This window comes from Caloenas nicobarica, chromosome 9 (genome assembly GCF_036013445.1).
Source record: "Caloenas nicobarica isolate bCalNic1 chromosome 9, bCalNic1.hap1, whole genome shotgun sequence".
Classification (NCBI taxonomy): domain Eukaryota; kingdom Metazoa; phylum Chordata; class Aves; order Columbiformes; family Columbidae; genus Caloenas; species Caloenas nicobarica.
The window spans coordinates 4,099,319-4,118,211 of NC_088253.1; the positions used below are offsets into that span (position 1 = coordinate 4,099,319).

The following is an 18,893-nucleotide window of genomic DNA, read 5'->3' on the forward strand; positions in this document are numbered from 1 at the left end:
AAAGATGCACATGGATTTTTTTTTTTTTTTTTTTTTTTTTTTTTTTTTTTTACAAGAAGCAAGAGACTGAAAGGGAGATGTCTGCTTTGGTTTTGTGCTTGTTGTTGCTGTGGGCTGACTGTGCACAAATGACAACTGTTTTCTCATGCAAAGGCTATTAACACTAGCATATTATGGCTGTAGAATTAATTGGACATTACCATAGCCAAAAGAAGATGCCCATGTGATCAAGTTGCCACAGCCTGATGAGTTACTTTGCATCAGATAAACAGTAGTTCAAATGAATTCTTAAGCTGCAGCACAGTGCAGGTGGAATGCATCCCTTAGACCAGGGGTGTCAAACTCATTGTCACCAGGGGCCACATCAGCCTCACATTTGCCTTCAAAGGGCTAAATGTCATTTTAGGACTGTACAAATGTAACTGCTTCTACATTTACACAGTCCTAAAGTGACACTCAGACCTTTGAAGGCAACCACAAGGCTGATGTGGCCCCCAGTGACCATGAGTTTGACACCCCTGCTGTAGACCTTTCTTGCTGTATTTTAAGTGAATGAATTTACCTTTTGCCACGGAGAAAATGCATGATTATTAGCATGGTTACTACAGTACGTCGATCTCATGAGAATCTGTGTTGTCAGACAAAACTACTTGGGCACTTGTTTCATCCGAGATTTCTGAGCAACCTGATCTGGGTGAAGGTGTCCGTGTTCATGGCAGGGGGTTGGACTAGATGAGCTTTGAAGGTTCCTTCCAACCCAAACTATTCTATGATCCTATGATATTTTTTCATCATAGTAGTTAAATATCCTGAGCTACGTACACAGGCAGAGCTTTCACCTCTTAGTGAGGAAGATCCGTCCAACCTGTAGACTTAGGACTTGCGTAAACACCAGTATCGCACCCGTTAAAATGTAACCAGCTTTAAAACAAATTTAGATAAATCAGTGTAAACCCTGTGGATGTAGATATATCAGCTTAAATACAAATGATGGACTTAGCTTGTGCTTGTCAGGCTGAGTGCGCCGTGAGCCATGGACAGATGATTCACTTTGCAGTAGCTGTGCCCCCGGTAACACCAGCTCAGCCCCTCTCCCCTTACACATCTGTAGTAGAGTAAATCATGTGAGTATTAACCTAGTTCAGGTTTATAACTGTAAACCTAATTTAATTTGCTTGCTGTGGAGACAGCACCATCTCCATCCGGCCGATTTGTGCCCAGTCAGAGGACATCTGAGAAAACAGGTGCCTTAAACTGACTGCACTTACTAAACAAGTTCACTTAAACTGGTGTATTTGTATGCTTGAACCTACCTCAAAAAGTAAAATGGTACAATGTTAAAATTTTAGTAAATGCTTTACAAACTGTTTCTTCTTTACCTTTTTTGATATCTTGAAGTGAAGCATAGTTAATACCAGAGAGTGAAGTACCCGTGTATGAAGAACCTCTCTCATAAGAATACTTGTTGCCTGAATGAATACAAAATAAATATTTTTTCTTTTAATAAAACAACTTAAACAGAAGTAGTGTGATATTTAGAACTGTGGCTTGATGGCGCTTGGTTTGTGTGGCCTTCATTAGAGCCCGAGAGCTTAAAGACTCCTAAACCAAGAGGTGGAGCCAAGGATGACTGAGAAGCAGGATACCGCTTGCATCAGTGCTGTTACATGTACAAGTCTGTCTTCTGTTCTCAGATCCCTCAGATGATGAATGGGAAGAGCTCTCCAGCAGTGATGAAAGCGACTTGTTTATGGAAAACTCGTACAATGAAGGGAGTGGGCTGCTAATGTCGCCCCTGTGCCTCTCTGATGAGGTTAACTCAGCGTTTCTGAACAACCTCATTCCAAAGAAGGTATTGTCTTTCATTTTATTTCCAACACGTTGTACAGTCTTTTCCTTCTGCCCGATTTGTATCCCAGGTTAGGCAAGTTATCCCAATCCATCTGGAGAAAAAGAGTATTTTTTAAAAATACTTCACTTTTTTTGACTTGGAGGTGGAGCATCATCACATGAGCTGTCTTGACCTAAATATTTTCTTCACGTAAGTGGGAATAGAAGGTTCATGTGTTTTGGAAATCTGGTGCTTATTTTAATTATTGTTTTCCAAAAATACAAAGGTGGTTATTCCTTGATTTGGACACGAAAGAAATCCCAGATTTCCATATTAACTGAGATGGAAGTAATGCTTGTGAATGGCAGCAGTCAGCACCAAAAAAGTGCAAGATCCTTTTTCCACCTGTTTTATACACAGTGTCTGAAGTACAATATTTGACACAGACAAGAATTCAAATGTTACTGTTTCAGAGCTGTTTTGCTCATTTTTATTTAGGGTTGTGAAGATGAAATTTGTCATTTGAATCAGTTATTACGCTATTTCACCAGTGTGGTATTACAGAATGCTGACCCAAAGCATCAAGGTGCAAGATGAAAACATTGAAGGCTTTTTGTACTCAGTGCCAAGCGGTCTAAGTTTCGTGGCAAGGTATTTTAGACTTGCAGCTGTCTGAAAATTTGGTAGCAGAATCTGTAAGAAGAAAGGTCTAAATTAAAAAAAAATAGCAGAGACCTAGAAGATCACTTTTGTTCAGTACAGTTGGATACTTATAATATGCTATGCTAAACCCAGGTAAAATGGCACCATTGGGTGATTGAGGAAGATTCTGACGTTTTTATTAGGTGAGACACTTGCTACCTGAAAAGTTTTGAAATACGTAGTTTGAAGTATCTGTTTGATGTTAAGCTAAAATGTCAGTCTTCCCCCCAAATACACCTTAAAAAAAAAAAAACAAACCCACCACCACAAAGCTTTATTGCTAAATCTTTCTTTTTCCCCTCCCCAGATTCTTGAAAAAACTGCTTTTCCGAACAGCATTGCTCTAGACATCTGTATGCACAATCCGTCTTGGAAACCATTAATTAAAAAGTAGGAATTTCATTGTCTCTCTTACTGTTTTTCATATATATTCAGTTGTTTTAGACCTCTTAGAAGGATTGCCCATCTTTGGGTTACTTTTAAGATGTGTCCAATGGCAGATCCAATACATGATTTTGAATAAAGAGATACAAATGTTTGTGTAAATTAAACACTGGATCACAGCCTTATTTAAATCTAGATTATTTTTTGTCTTTTGAGGTGTGTTTTCCAAGAGCTCTGCTAAGTGCATTTGGTGTTTGTTTCAGGCTGAATGCCGTGCAGTGTCGAGCTTTGACGTGTCTTCACAGCATTTTGCTGGTGTCAGACGTGGATTGTCTGGGAGGAGCTTCAGCACTTCAGTCCCTTGCACAGCATCTCTCGCAGCTAGTTTTTTCTAAAACGGGTAAGATGGTTAGTAAAGGGGGCTTGCTGACCTATTGCATATAGGTATAAGGTAGCCATGTACATTGTTAAGTTTTAATGTCGTTTTATTACTAATTTTATCCCTTTGGTCTTTCAAAATAAGGATACTGATTATCAGAAATGTGCTGATGAAACAGTGTATCCTGATAGGATGCGTTTATCCAAATCGCATCTTGAGCGAGTTTGCTCCTCTTGCCGCAATACGCTTCACGTCTGTGTGTGCCTGCAAAAAGTCGCTAAGTTAGTGCATGAATCCTCTGAGACCAGAACTGCTTGCTTGGTCATGTTGGTGATAATAGCAGTTCATCATCAGTCAGACAAGCCATGAAGAAGACGAGATGTTTTCATTTTAAATGTGCAAACTTGCCTGAATAGCCATGTGAAAAGAAGGGTCTCTAGCACAGTCTTTCACATAATTTTTTCTAGGAATCTTACAAAATCATGGCAGAGGTGGTTGTTGCAAAAATCTCCAGAATGTACATGCTTATTACAGTAGGGAAGACAGCAGCCGCCTTGTCTCCAGGACATGCTTTATGCATATGATTGCACGGCTTTATTGAAAATATATTAGTAATATGAAAACGCGCCAAATTTTTATGACTAAATATTAAAGTCGCTTAACATCCTGTTATGGTGGTGGTTCGATTTCAACGGAGAAGGCGATAAATTTCGTTTTCCTAAAAATACTATTATAAAAAATCAGGTATTTCCTGGTAAACACTGTAATGTATCCACTGTAGTTCCTCCAAGGCACGTTATTTCATACAGATACTGTGAAGGTTTCCCCACAGACCTGCTGGTATTATCAGTATTATTGGATGCTCTAGCGTAGATATGTAGCAGTTAGCATTTCCAGCTGCCTCCTGTAGTGTTATACATCACATCAGCATCATTCCAGTAATACTGTTGGACCACTTAAGCTATGATCTTTCTGTTACTGACACAAGAGAAGCTGAACGGAGATGAAAAAACAACAACAAACAACAAAAAAAAGGAGGAAAAAAAAAAATGGTTCCAAGTTGATGATCTGGTTCCCTGACGGGCTGCTTCATTCAGACTATTCTGATAATCTGTTTTCGCTTTAAGGTCACTGTTGATGGCTTTTCAAAAAATTAGAGCTATTCTTAGAGGCTGGAAAAGCCTTCCAACTCTCAAAATTGTCAGAAAACGTTTTTCCCAAGACAGATCAGTTGAAGTCCAGCATATGCGTGGCTTTGTCATTTCTTGTCTCTTAGAAGCTGGAGAAGCTCAGTTTTCTTCCCTTCCTCCAAGCGTCGTCATTTGTAGCCACAAATGTGGTGTATGTAGTTCTTATTCGCTGCATAGTATGGCACTGCATTAATGCTTGAAAACGCTTCTGCCTGCAAAACACACTTATTTCTCAATGTCATTAAAAGCATGTGATCAGTCCATGGGGACACTTACTGAGACCGTAGTTCTTGAAATACTAAAATGCAGGAATTGAAAATAAATATGAAGACATATGCGAGGAAGTTCACATAAAATAGTTGTCTCATGCTTGAACAGCAGGACTCGCAAGATTTCAGGGTGTACGTGTCATGCTTTGCAATAGAATATCCCTAGATGAAACTGGAGAAGCGGCTAGCTGAAGACAGAGGGTGTTAATAAATTAGTTTAATGACCCACATACATTTTTGTTAACAGGCTATGGTTTTAATGGTTAAATGCTATGTAACGGAAGCTGCCAGATAGAGTTGATAACATACCAACATGTGGTTAGAAGGAATTCTGTGGTTTACAGGGTGAAGAAGAGGCTTAAAGGTCTGGTTGTTTACATGGGAAAGGAGGAGATACGCTTGAAATAATTGAGTGTTCCTGCATCTGGAGTAGTCCAGAAAATAAGAACACATTAGAGGAAAATAAAAAGCTTCAAGTAGTGCAGAATGTGTACTGAAGATGTTGGCTGGTATTGATGAATTCGTAGTTGAACAAGAATAGTGCAGTGCTTGAATCATATAGTTCTGAAAGGTTATTAAAGCACCGGAAAACACATTCTTCATGTGAATTGGAAAGAGTCCAGTGTTCTGGGTGTCTAAAAAGCCTGCTTAGGAGACAGAATAAAGGAGTTAAAGTACACAGTCAGCTTCTGTCGCTTTCTCAGTCGCTGCGTTATGACCTCCCTGTGCTGCGGCGGAGGTTTGTACCTTGCGTTCGGTCACACAAGTGTCTTAACCAGGGATGTGCCTGAAAAGGAGGAGCAGCTGAATTCAAACAAATCACTATGGTTACAGCCTACAAAGACCAGTCACTGAAAATCCAGCTCTTCCTGTTTGTGGTAGTACCTGGAGGAACAATTAAGGGATTAAAGAATTTGTATTTCTTTGCTTCTTGTATCCTTCACCTTCCTGTTTAACTTTTGGCTCTGGGTTCAATTCTTGCACAGAACTCCTTGTGGACACAGAATTCCTGGAAGCCATAACCAGCGCGCTGAGGGCTCTCCTACAAACAATGGCATCAAAGAACATCTCCCAGGTAAGAGCTTTCAAACTCAAATGCTCTGGTAGGTTCAAATGCATGTGAGATTGTGCTGGAAATTTTTTGAGACAAAAACGTTTAAATGAAGTGCTAAATTTCAGCGACTGTGAACACCGAAAGAACAGATTTAATAGCGTTCGTCCTTTGTATTTTTCATAGACCATGAATACTTTTTTATGTATCTCCTCCTTAACGTAAATAGATGAGAGGTATTTCAAAACCAAAACAGCGATAAGGCACAGGTGGTATCATAAGGAGATGGATAGAATGACAAACATTTAGTAATTCAGTGCTTAGAAACTTGGATTCTTTATTTCTTGATGTCATCTAGTTGAAGCTAGTTGTCCTTCTGGAATCTTGGTTGGACATGAATTAGTGAGCTAAATATAGGAATGAAGCACAATCATTTGTTATACAAGCTGTAATACTACATGGTCTGCTGGTCCTTTCTGGCTTTAAACTGAAAAATGAGCTTTTATACTGTAAGTTGTAATGACTTGGAAATCGCTATTGAGCTAGGTAAGTTTGTGAAAATCCCTTTGGTCTCAGGACTTTTTCTACAGTTTTTTACCAGCCTTGGTTATCTTCTGGAAAAAACACCTTGGGAAGTTGAAAGGGAGAATGTAACTGTTTTCTTGCCAGTTACCTTGTTGGAATTCATGTAGTTATCATAATACAGGACTGTGTTTCTCTGTTACAAATTTGCCTGTGTTCTGTAAAAGCAAATTATCTAAATTTGAACATTTCCATGAAAATGTAAATATGTCTGCCTTTTTTCCCCGCTTGCCAAACAGTGTATGACTCCTGAGCAGCTCTTGGCTTTATGTGAAGCTGGTATTCACAGCAGCAACGCCAGCGTTAGAGTGAACGTCGTGAGCATCCTTGGAATCTCTGGCAGCGTCCTGGCAAAAGGACAAGATACAGCTGAAACACTAAAGGTGAAAAAGCAAATTTTGCATTGCAAGCCTACAACAGTTTTGATACTTTTTTTCAATTTTCCTAAGCATTGCTGGAAAAATCAATTTTTATCTCTTATTTCAGATGATTGGAAAATTTCTTCTTGAGGTTGCTATGAAGGAATCCTCTCTTGTCGTAGCAGGGGAAGCCTTGGATGCACTTTTTGATGTATTTGCAGATGGTAAAGAAGCAGAAAAGGCCGCGGTACAGATCAAGTTGCTCCCAGCACTGAAAGAATTCCATCCAGTGTTCAAAATGAGGGTAGGCATCAAATGCAGCCAACTCAGGGTCTCAGCACAGATGTGGGTTAAAACTTTGACATTTCGGCTGATAGAAGATAAAATCAAGCAGGAATATATGGCTTTATAAGATGACCAAGAAAGATAAAACAAATAATTGAATTCCTGATATTCTGCTTTAGAGGAAAGCAAATACACTTGCCTCGCAGTTCGTGGAACTGTCAAGGTAACAGCGCGGCATCTGCATTGCAACCTCAGTGTTATTGATGTCCAAATCACCATATTGTTCTGAAACCCTTGTTAAAAAAAAAAAAAAAAAAATTAGTCTTGCGAGTGTCTCTGGAGGAGAACAGCTAAACTGGTGGGAGAGAAATCCCTCTGAAGTTACATTGACATCTTTTGGTTTTAACTTGCTGTAGTTGCAGGTGGACATTTTTGTTCTGTTGGTTAATTAAAATAGCTCACGTATTCCATGTTTTTAAGAATCACAAGGCCAAAATTCTAAACGGTAATTTTAAGCACATCTTTGTCTTCACTAACGAATGACTTTCAATATGTTGTTTCTTTAGTCAGATGAAGACTGAGGGTTGACTTTCAGAGTCTTAAAGCTAAGCACTATACCCACAAAATACACACCTGGCAGTGCTGCTGTTGTTTGGTTAATTAGATGTGCAAGGTCTTTCATAGGAAAAGCTAAAGTAAGTGTTTCAGATTTATGAGTGAAATAGCATGCCAACAGTGGTCTAGATTTAGGCAAAGATGTATTATAGTAAATTGACTTGTAGAAATAATTGCTGGCTCCGCATGTGCACGTGTGAATATGTTGGAGTTCTCAAGAGGCACGGGTAGCACGCCTTGATAGAACACCTACATACAATTACTATAAACTTTAGGTTATCTAAAAGGAGAAATTTCTCCATTAGTACTAAGTATGTATTTTTTTGGTTTTACAGATGCGAAAAGAAGGCAAAGGACAATATAGTACAGATCAACTGTGCGTACTTGACAATGTGAAGATGAATTTGAGAAGATTCATTGCATATCAGGAGACACTAGGGAAAACTCCAACTTGAAACATCGAGGAACTTTACACTAAGGTTTCCCTTATTGAATAATGTTTTTCAAAAATATAACCGTTTTGAACTTTGAAAATTTATTGAGCAGAGCAGTTTTGTTAATACTGCATTTTTTTTACATTTAGTATTTTTATACTTCTGGGTTGATGCGGTATGAAAGTCACATCAGTGTGAAAAAACACAGCATACTTTGAGATTAAGTGTTAGCAGTGATAAGAATGTGCTCTTGCGGTCCTGAGGTCTGTACACAGCACCACTGTCATTGTTCAGAAACCCTCACTCATCCTGGCGGAAAACTGTAACTGCACGAAAAAGTAATTTAGAGAATATTCTTGGTTATGGGGCAGATCAAGAAAAAATTGTAAAAGCTCAATATAATTTTCAGGGAATTGAGCAGGGGCAGGATGTTCAGATTTGCTCTTACCTGTTTCTAGAATTGCACAGGCATTTACAGCAAACTTCCCAAGAGGAGCGTGTGACAAGCGTGTAGATTACTGTCTGTTACTTCATGAGCTTGATCAAAGAGAAAACTGTTTCAGATGCATTTATGATGAATTAAGTGTGACAGCTTTTTGCTGTGGAAATCAGTATAAGACGATCCTACGCTTATATGCAGCTCCCTGTTTTTACTTTGTTTTGATTGGTATTTCTGAAAATCAAGTCTCCTGGATTACTTTCTTCCTTGTAATTCTACATCAGGATGAATTTGAATTCAGGGAGGTAGTAAACTTGAGTATTTTTTATACTGAGGTATTATCTAAAGTAACTTTATAATTGCTTAAAATACCCTTTTTCATGTATTTGTGATAGAGAATTTTAAGCTGTAAAATACAGAAATTATTTTCAAAAAATGCCACTGATTCATGAAGATTTTATGTGAACTTCCATATACCAAAAGCTTTGTTTCTGTTTCCATGAATGAGATCCTCACGCACATTTTTTCGAGGGGAAAAAATCCACAACAAAAACACCAAGGCATTTTATTATGCTGATTTTTGAAACGGGACCTTTTTCTTCCCTCTTAACATGCTGCCTTAGCACAGGCATCTAGTTTTTGGCAAAATTTTGCCCATGGTGTTAGGCATGGAACAACAAAGCCCAGATTTGCTCTATTTGTTAGATTTCAGTCTCTTAGGTTGGAGACCAGGCTCAGGGACTGACCAGCTAACTTGCAAATGACTGACTTCATGAAATCCTGGCAGAGAAAGGGGAAAAGACGAGTTTAAGCAGCTATACTGCCTGGAAGTCCTGTTATTGCTGTTACTTGGCAGCAGTTGGATGAAATGTGTGCTGTGATGCGATGCCTGCTGATCAAACGAGTGAGTGTGGGACGGGGAGGGCTCAGGGGCCGTTGAGCCTGGCCTAGAGAAGCCCAGGAGAAGTCTTGAGGAGCACGGAGCAGCTGGAAGGTTCTCCTGGGATCTGGCAGCAAAGAGGGCTGGAGTGTCCCAGCTGATGTGGATTGTGGCATCAGACTGCACCGTGCGTGGATTTTAATCCCCATGTTAATTATACTTGCTGTGATTGAGGATAGGATAATATTAGCCTGGTAAGAGGCGTTAGTATTTGTTTGTAGCACTTAAAAGGACTTCCACGCAGAAAGTTGTGCTCTCATTTTCTGGGTGCTACGTTGAATTGTAAGGTGATCCAGGTTGGCAAGGATCTGTGGAGGTCTCAGCCCAGTCCGCTGCCCAAAGCAGGGTTTACCTGGGAGTCAGATAGGCTGTGCTAGGCCTTGAGCATGTCCGATGATGGAAATCCCACAGCTCTGGGCAGACTTTTGACTGCCCTCCTGTGAACACTTTTTTTTTTTTTCCTTTTCCCCTTGTACCTAGTAGGACTTCCCCCTGTTGCAAAATGTGCCCCTTGTCCTTTGAACACCACAAGAAGCGTCTGCCTCCACCTCCTCTTATAACCCCTATCTGGTAGCTGAAAACAACAATTATATTCCCCTCCTGTCCGGGCTGAACAAACGCAGCTCCCTCAGCCCGTCCTCGTGCACCGTGTGCTCCAGCCCTCTGACAATCTGGGTGCCCTTCTGCTTCACCTGCTCTGCTGGCTCTTATACTGGGGGGCCCAAACCTGCACATAGTATTCCTGATGTGATCTCACGAGTGCTGAACAGAGGGAAGGAATTGGTTTTCTGCTAATGCAGCCTCTTATTTGTGAGCTTTCATCACCACAGGGCTGCACTGCTGACTTCTCTTCAGCATATTGTCCGCCAGGACCCTTAGGTCCTTCTCTGCAAAACTGCTCTTTGGTTATTCAATCCAGAGCCACTCTGTTTTATGGGATTACTATGTCCCAAACGTAGGACTTTGTATTTTACATCAAGTGTAGCAGTCAGAGTCTGGTTCCTGGGGGCTGGTAGAACAATAAAGTATGTTATTTTTGTTTAGTGTTTGTTTTGTTTGTTTTTATTTTTTTTTTAAAGTTACTAATGAAATGTTTCATTTTCAAATATGAATCCGAAAGTTGCAGATAGATATATAGAAGATAGGGCATCCACTAGAAAACCTGGTTTTCTTAATGTAATGTCAGACCCTGATTTTTTCCTTCAAGTGTAAAGACAGGCTGTCATTTAGATCCTGAACTATTCCGGCAGTAGGAATGCATGGATTATTTTTTTTGCTATGCACTAATCAGTTGAACGCCTTAAAAAATAGTCTGTCTTGTAATAAGATAGGTGCATAGCATGAACCGTATCGCTTGCAGAAGTACATGATTTTTAGTGTTTAAAATATTTGCTTCTATCTCCTGGTATACTTGCCATTTCTAGCTAACAGCTGAAAGAGAAATGAGGACATGCAAAGGCATTTTGGTGAATTGGTGCTAAAACCCTGACATACAAAAACTAAACTAATCCTCTTGGTGTCTAATGGAGGGTTTGTGACCGAACGAGAGGTAATAATTTTGTATATTAATTTAGAGAGCACGTTCTGCTTGTAAGGTATAAAAGATAATAGGAAAAGCATAGGAGACTCTTGAAGACTTTTGTCTATGGAAGACAAGGCAAGCTATCAGTGGTTTAAAGCAGTGTCAGATTGGGGCCTAAAGCCAGATGAGATTTATAAATACAGAAGAGCTAAGCTGTAAGATTGAGGCTATAAATGTTGTTCTGACACAGTTAAGGAAAATGAAGGCAGCAGCAGAAGTGATGATGTGGTGCAAATTAAATGTTTTGGGGGCTCTTTTGACACTGGTTTATATAAATAGGTTTAGGGTAAGCTTGAGACAAAGACAAGATCCTTGACAGCCTGCAAAGGCAAAGCCAGACCTTGAAGATGCTTTGAGGGTGGCAGAAATTGGTCTGATGTAGATGGTGTGCAGCATAAGTAAATAGATGCTAAACAGATGTAGGTGATCTTCATCAGTTCATAGAATCACACGGGTTAAGACCAGTGTCAAAACAGGTACCTGGCACTGCATTTGTTGGCATATCCTGGTCCCTAAAGCATCATCTGTGCCTCAGTTAAGAGCTGCGATCCTTTGAAAGTGTGGATCGGGAGTTCCCATCGCTATGTGGGTTCATTTTTGCTCCCTATGAAAAGAAACAAGTGGCAAGATTGAAATAAGCATTTGTTGTGAAGTACTTTTTATACATCATGCCTTGACATTCAGAAGATGCCTATATATCACATCATAGGCAATAGTTTGTTTGGAGCTTGTGGTGTGCGTTGAAGGTATTTTTTTGCACAATATGGGTTTTTATAAGATTGTCATTTAAGAGGAACAAGAATAACTTTACCCAGTACTGCTTGGCTTGGTTTTACATTTGTATTTTGAGATAAAATATTAAAAAAAAAAAAAAAACCAATGCAGTAAAATTAAAAAACAAGAACTGTGTTGGAGAACAAAAATTTAAAATCTGTTTATAGCTTAAGTATTATAAATGAAATGCATATCTTGTAGAATATTGACATAAAACAACCAACCAAAAATGTGCCTAAACTCAAGTTCTGTTTCCTTCCTAAGTAATTTTCAGTAAAAGCATTTCCAGAGGAATGGATAGAAACGTCTAGCCGTACATCTACTGTTGCAAATTCAAATTCAGGCAATGGTTGCGGTAATTGAAAATAATGTAATTGTTCCTTTCTGGCACAGATGAATTGAGCAAACGATCTAAATATAGTTTGTGCTGGACATACTGCTAAGATGTACAACATTAGGATAACTGGCAAGAACTGAAAACTCTGACAGTCACAGCAGATTAAGGAACCTGAAGTTTTTCCACAAGGGCTGAAGCACGGTGAGCCTTTCTGTTCGAAGCAGCTTTTACTTTTTTCTTTTTTTTTCTTTTTTTTTTTGACTTATTTCCAAATAAATTCAAACTGTTAACTTTTGTACCTTCTGGGAAAACCAGCATGAATTTAAATCAATTCACTCTAATTTCGTTTCTGTATTATTTTCATAATTTTCTAGTTTCTGTGAGAGGGATTTTGCCAGACATAATTCAGCGACCACACAAAAACATAGTTTGAGACTTGCACACAAAGGATATGCTAAGATGCCCTTTTTTTTTTTTTTTTTTTTTAAATTTCAAATCTGTGTGTCAGGAACTCCTCGCATTACTGTTATATTAAGGCCTTAAATCAAACTGCTCGTGAACTGAAATGAGACAGCACTGTAATAATCCGTACGCTGGTAGAACGATCGTGGCTGCTCCGTGTTCTCAACGTGACAGAGGGTCCGGATGCGCTCACATCAATACCTGCACCGCTTTTGAATATGCATTGGGATTTCAATATGCCTTCTCCGGGTTTGTGTTCCTTTTCTGACAAAAATCCCCACGTGGATTCTTTGTTTTCTCCTCTGGCATGTGAAATTTTTTTTTTTTTTTTGGCTTTTAAGGAAAATTGCATTTGCCTCTTCCCCCTCCCCAGCCCTTGCCTGAGAGTGAAAGGCACTTCCAGAATTTAGCAGAATGGCTGATTCAGCTATAAAATGCATGATGTTTCTAAATGACCTTTTCTGAGAAGTTCTCTTTTTAGTAAGTAGAAGAGTTAAAGTTCAAAGTCATGATTAAAAAAATCACTTTGACCATATTCAAGTGAGGGGGGGGGTTGTTGATTTGGGGGTTTTGTTTGTTCGTTTTGTTAATACCCATAGATATACTCCCTGATCTGAAGCCTTTGTGGTATCACACCACCCGTGTTGTGTCCTGCCTTTATTTGCTTGGGACTAGGGTTGCTGCTGAGGAATCCTATAGATTAATAAACCTCAGTCCTACCACGAAACTTTTTTACATTTATGTGCTATGAGTGTAGAACAAATCACTGATTTTTGCAGAATTAGTTTTTAAAAAACAAAACAACAGGTAGTTTTTCTTTTATTGTTGTCTCCTTAAGGATCACATGAAATCCTTTATTAGATTTATGTGCACTTTTCTGTGTTGCATTTAAAAAAAGGTTTATGAATTGAAACCTTTTTATTTGCATCTTTGATGTAAGATGAACATCAAGCGAGTAATTTTCCAGTTACCTTTTTCTGGACTGTTTATAATTCTTAGAATAGCTGAAGAATGTGTTTTGGAAAATAGGGTTATTCAGGGTGGTTTTTCTCCACGTCCAAGCTGTGCTTAAGTCCCACCAGTTTCCACTTGGCTTTTGGTGTTGATTTAGGTATAGATCCTAACTCTCAAAGCAATTAAGTGTGTCAACTCGAACCCCAAGTTTTACCCTCCGGCTTCTTGCGGCGGTTGGGTGTGCAGATCAGACACCCTGACAGAACAGAGCAAGGCTGGGGACAAACGTGGTGCTAAGACTTGTTCTTCACAAAGTGTCCACCCCATGGAATACTTAAAATTGAAACGCAACTTTTAAATTCCAAAACCTCCCTGTCCATCTTCCTGAAGAGAAATCTTCTCCCATGCAATTCTGAAACTATGGGAAGCACCAGGCCCTCCTTGCAGCATGCTGCCAACTTTCTAGCTGATATTAAAGATTTTTTTAAGGCTGTAACACTAAAAATAAAATGGACTTTGACCAGAACTTGTAGTGCCAAATGTTGCTGTTTGCTGTGTTGTGTGTGTTATGTGTTTTTCCATCTGCAGAAGCGCTGGCTGTATGAGAGTATGGCACCTAGGCTATCTTTTCCGCTCCTTTGGAGCTGAATGACAGGCATGAAGAGCCAGAAGTGCTCGTAACCATCCCCAAAAGAGTTTTAGGGGAGTGCAGTGGCAGCTGACAGGGGTGACATAGCATCTGGAATATTGTGTCCAGTTCTGGGCCCCTCAGTCCCAGAAGGACAGGGAACTGCTGGAGAGAGTCCAGCGCAGCCACGAAGATGCTGAAGGGAGTGGAGCATCTCCCGTGTGAGGAAAGGCTGAGGAGCTGGGGCTCTGGAGCTGGAGAAGAGGAGACTGAGGGGTGACTCGTTCATGGGGATCAATATGGAAAGGGGGAGTGTCAGGAGGATGGAGCCAGGCTCTTCTGGGTGACAACCATGATAGGACAAGGGGCAATGGGTGCAAACTGGAACACGGGAGGTTCCACTGAAAGATGAGAAGAAACTTCTTCCTGGTGAGGGTGCCAGAGCCTGGCCCAGGCTGCCCAGGGAGGCTGTGGAGTCTCCTTCTCTGCAGACATTCCAACCCGCCTGGACACCTTCCTGTGTAACCTCATCTGGGTGTTCCTGCTCCGGCGGGGGGATTGGGCTGGATGAGCTTTCGAGGTCCCTTCCAGTCCCTAATATTCCGTGATTCTGTGACGTGCCGGCAGAAGACACCATGTACCGCAGCGCGCTGGTCCCGGTGTGCCCGATGTCCTTGTCCGCTGTGCCGGGGTGACAGGGGCAGCCCCCGGCCGCACCTGCGGCCGGCGGGGCTGGGGCAGCCGGGCCGAGGGCTCGTCCTGCCGGCCGCAGCCCCGAGCCGGGGGGCGCTCCCGGCAGCCGCGCCCGCTGAGGGCCGGGACCGGGCACCGGGACCGGGCACCGGCACCGTGAGAGGAGCCGCTGCTCTCGCCCCAGAGCCGCCCGGGCCCCGGCACGGCGGGGGTGAGCCCGGTGCCGGGCCGGAGGCGCCCGGCGGGTCCGGCGATGAGCCCGGGCTCCCCGCGGCCGCCGCCCGCCGGCCCGGCCGCCGCCGCCCCCTTCCCTGCGCGGCCCGTGTGCCGGCGGCCCAGCCGGGCCCCGCCTCGCCGCGCTCGCCAGGAGGGGCGGGGGCTGTGGAGCGACGGCAGCGAGCAGGCAGGCGCGGAGCTGCCCTTCCATAGGAGCCGCCATTAGCGCTGGGACCCGCTGACAGGGTCTCGGCGGCGGCGGCCGGCGCGGCGCGGGGAGCGGAGGCAGCCGGGGTGGGTCCCCGTTTGATGGATCCCCGGATCGCCTGGTTCCAGCCAGAGCAGCTCGGCCCCTCGAACCGCCTGTGGATGCAGATCTGGGAGACCACGCAGGGGGTCCGCAACCTCTACTTCCAGCAGCAGCAGCAGCAGGAGCAGCAGCAGCAGCAGCAGAGCGCCCCCGCCGGGGCCGGCCCGGCCTCCCCGCCCGGCATGTACCGCGCCCCCCGCGCCGACCCCCAGCCCGACTTCCTGCCGCTCGAGAGCGCCAACAACCAGCACAACCGCAGCCACCGCCAGGCCTCGCCGCCCCCGGGGGCCGCCGCCTGGGCCCGGCCCGCACGGGGGGGCCCGCCCGCCGCCGCCGCCGCCGCCGCCGCCGCGGCCGCCAGCAACAAGAGGAAGCGCGACAACAAGGCCAGCACCTTCGGGCTCAACTACAGCCTGCTGCTGGGCAGCCCCGGCCAGGGCCGGGCCCCCGCCCTGGGGGACGAGCCGGCCGCCCGGGCCCAGGCCGGCCTGGCCGAGCCGCTCTACACCGGCACCCCCTGGAAGAAGAGGAACTACAGCCAGGGCGTCGTGGGGTGAGCGGCCGCCGGGCCGGGTGGGCGAGGGGCCGCCGGGCCGCGGCAGCGCCGGGCCTGGGCCCGGCCCGGCCTCCGGAGCAGGCGGGGGCCGAGGCCCTGCCCGCCCCGGGGCCAGCGCGGGGAGCGCGGCCGGGCGGCAGCAGCGGGGCGGCCCCCGAGCCGCGGCGGGGGACGCCGGGCCGCGGCACCTGAGGCGGGGCGCGGCGCAGGCCCCGGCCCGGCGGAGGGCAGCGGGGCCGGGGAAGCGGGGGCGGCGGGCGCTGGGCTGCCCGGCCGTCAGCGCCCGGCGCGGCCAGGGCCAGCGGGGAGCGGCCTGCGGCGGGGCAGCCTCTCGCCCGCCTGGGCGCTGGGCGCCCTCCCGGGCCGGGGCGGCGGCTCCTCGGGCCGGGCCAGTGAAGCCGTGTGGCGGCGGCTGCCCGGGGGCTTCTCGCATCTCCGCCGCTGTCAGCGCCCTGCCCGTGGGGCGTGTTGCCCCCCGTGTTCGCCGGCCCCGCGCCGCTTGCGGGGCCGTGTCGTTGCTGGGGTGTCGGGCAGCGGGGCCGCTGCGGCTCGGGGGGCAGAGCCGGCAGGACGGCGGGGCCGGCTCGCCCGGCACCCCGCGTTGTGCTGCCGCTGGGGCTGGTGCAGAGTAGGAACTGTAGCTTTAAAAAAATGATAGTCTGCTCCTGTTAAAAGGAAGCGCCTAGGCTCGCTAGGTACACGGGGGAGTGCGTTTTCTGAGACCTGACACAAGGTGTGCGTGTGTGCTGGCACCCGCTCTCCGAAATAAACTTGCGTGCATCTATAGAGCGTTATGGATTTCGGTATGGGATTATTAATGGTTTTCATGGGTCTGTGGCTGTGGAATGCGTGTGCTGATCCGACTATTTTGTCCGTAGTGTTTTTGTGTTAGCTTAGGTGCCATCGGGTTGTGTTGCGCGAGCCCGCAGAGATCGAGGGCAGGCAAACCTGGCTTGTGTTTACCTGACAGCTGTTTTGAGCCCTTTCTCCCCGCTTTTTCTAAATACAGGGCTGGTTTTCGATACGGGTGATGCCCTGGATAAAAGCCATTCGGTAACTTCTGCAGCTTTTTTTTTTTTTTTTTTTTAACTTCACGCTTTAAAACATAACCTTTGCCGTGATTCATACCATCCCCCTCCTCCCCGTGGCGGGAGCACGTTGACGTGCGTTTGACCTGGTACGTGTGGATTTCTGGTGCGGTGTGTGCAGGTGTAATTCCCTTTCCAACCCTGCTCCTTTACAACCAGGTCTGGCTCGCTTCCCGGGTTCGGATGGCGGAGGTGTATGGTGACAGGCCAAGGCCCAGAAGAGCTCATTTTAGAAATCAGTAATGATTTGGGTGCGTCAGTTTTTGCGTGCCCAGCTTGTATTTAAGGGCCTCCCCCCACTGGAAAGCGTTGACCTCTTTGCCTTCTGAAACTGCAGTTCCGTAAGATTTCTCAAAATTAGCATTCAAATTTGCTGGTCGCCTTGGAACGGAAACTCTTACCACCTCTGGCTCCCTATTTTCTTGCCAGCTCCTGTGTTACCTTTACTGCTGGGGTTATAATAATTCATAAAATGACACTGCAGAAGTGTACTATTTTAAGTTCTGTAGTCACTATATGTTGGAACCTTCCATAACTTCCTTCACACGACTTAAGAGTAATGCGTGCAACACGTACCAAGTACTGAATTTTTCTGGGTTAGTTTTGGGATGCTGTTTTTCTTGTTGAGGAACATTTTTAGAAGTGCCTTTCTGTCTTGTAAATCCATAAACCTTTTCTCTGTATTGAAGATATAGGGCTGGGGGGTGGGAAAGGGTGAACTTCAGCAAGAGATTAATAATAATAATAATAGAGGGGGGAAAGGGTGAGCTTCAGGAAGAGATTAATAATAACAACAACTGTACCAAAGTATTCTGTTGATAGAGTAGAATTTCGGTTGAATCGGTTTCAAACTCAAAAAGTACTCATATGTTGGTGTACATTTGGCTTGGCTGTCGAGTTTGTGGCATATATTTACACGAGGTGGAGGTTCTGTTTTAGCTGTTTCCTTTGTTCAAAGCAGTGGAAGGCAGAGTGTCTCTAAGATACACCCCTACGTCGCTTTTCCTAAATTATAGAAGTGAGCGGTGTTTGCTTCTAAAAAGCTATTTATTCCAAAGGTATTTAGAGGCAGTTGGCTGACGAATCTTGAATGAAAAATTGTGAAAACAATTTCGAAAAGCGTTGAAGCCTCTTAGGGAAGCCTAGGAAATCCTTAGTTCTTGTCAAGCTCAGCGAGGCTGCCTGGTGTGCACTGAGGTGCTGCCATCGCCCTGTGCACAAGTTTCTTTTTAATAACTCTGTTGTAAGGCATGTGTCTTGGGCCTCATGGCATGGGACAGGAGTGATGGATAGAGAGGTTTGTAACCTGGCAAATGAGGTTGTTGTCGAAGTAAATATTTTAAATTAAATATTTCCAGCATGAATTCCCAAATTTGTGTTGACTAGTTCTAACAGTTATTGGGGAAAAAAGCTACCTGCAGTTCTATTACAGCATTACTTGTACCTGAGCATTACGGGTACTTATACTATACCTTGTACCTATAGCATTACAGGCATCTTTTTCTTCCCTTATTGTTTCGATACAAAATATAGTAAAGGTTCTCTATATACCGTCCTGTATTTTTTGGGGGGTTTAAATGTTGAGTCTTTTGAACAGGACAGTGCTGTAGAACAGTCTCATTTTCGGACAGATCAGGCCTGGCTTGCTGGCAAACCCAACGGAAAGCTGACCTGTGGCATTTATATTCCAGTGCAAGGATGTCACTGTGTGTACGGCTGTGCAAAACCAGCTCTGAATACGCAATTATATTGATCAGCTCTCTGGAAAAACAGTCCGATACTTTTTAGCTAGTTGGACAGTTTATGTAAACACATAACAGCGTGTAACTAGCT

The 18,893-nt window shown here is 44.3% G+C and overlaps 2 protein-coding genes across 3 annotated transcripts in view; both read left to right on the forward strand.

Moving 5' to 3' along the window:
* The window catches only part of HEATR3 (HEAT repeat containing 3), a 21,974-nt gene extending 10,389 nt beyond the window's left edge, over positions 1-11,585 (forward strand). For both annotated transcript variants that reach the window (XM_065641070.1, XM_065641069.1), the window contains exons 9-15: positions 1,695-1,852; positions 2,841-2,923; positions 3,181-3,317; positions 5,742-5,830; positions 6,628-6,771; positions 6,875-7,051; positions 7,983-11,585. In XM_065641070.1, the coding sequence (XP_065497142.1) occupies positions 1,695-1,852; positions 2,841-2,923; positions 3,181-3,317; positions 5,742-5,830; positions 6,628-6,771; positions 6,875-7,051; positions 7,983-8,102 (908 nt within the window). In that variant the 3' untranslated portion in view covers positions 8,103-11,585. The remainder of the gene's footprint in view (positions 1-1,694; positions 1,853-2,840; positions 2,924-3,180; positions 3,318-5,741; positions 5,831-6,627; positions 6,772-6,874; positions 7,052-7,982) is intronic.
* Positions 11,586-15,316: 3,731 nt separating this feature from the next.
* TENT4B (terminal nucleotidyltransferase 4B) overlaps positions 15,317-18,893 on the forward strand; it is a 37,382-nt gene continuing 33,805 nt past the window's right edge. Inside the window, exon 1 of the mRNA XM_065640839.1 lies at positions 15,317-15,969. Coding sequence (XP_065496911.1) covers positions 15,416-15,969 — 554 coding nt within the window. The 5' untranslated portion in view covers positions 15,317-15,415. The remainder of the gene's footprint in view (positions 15,970-18,893) is intronic.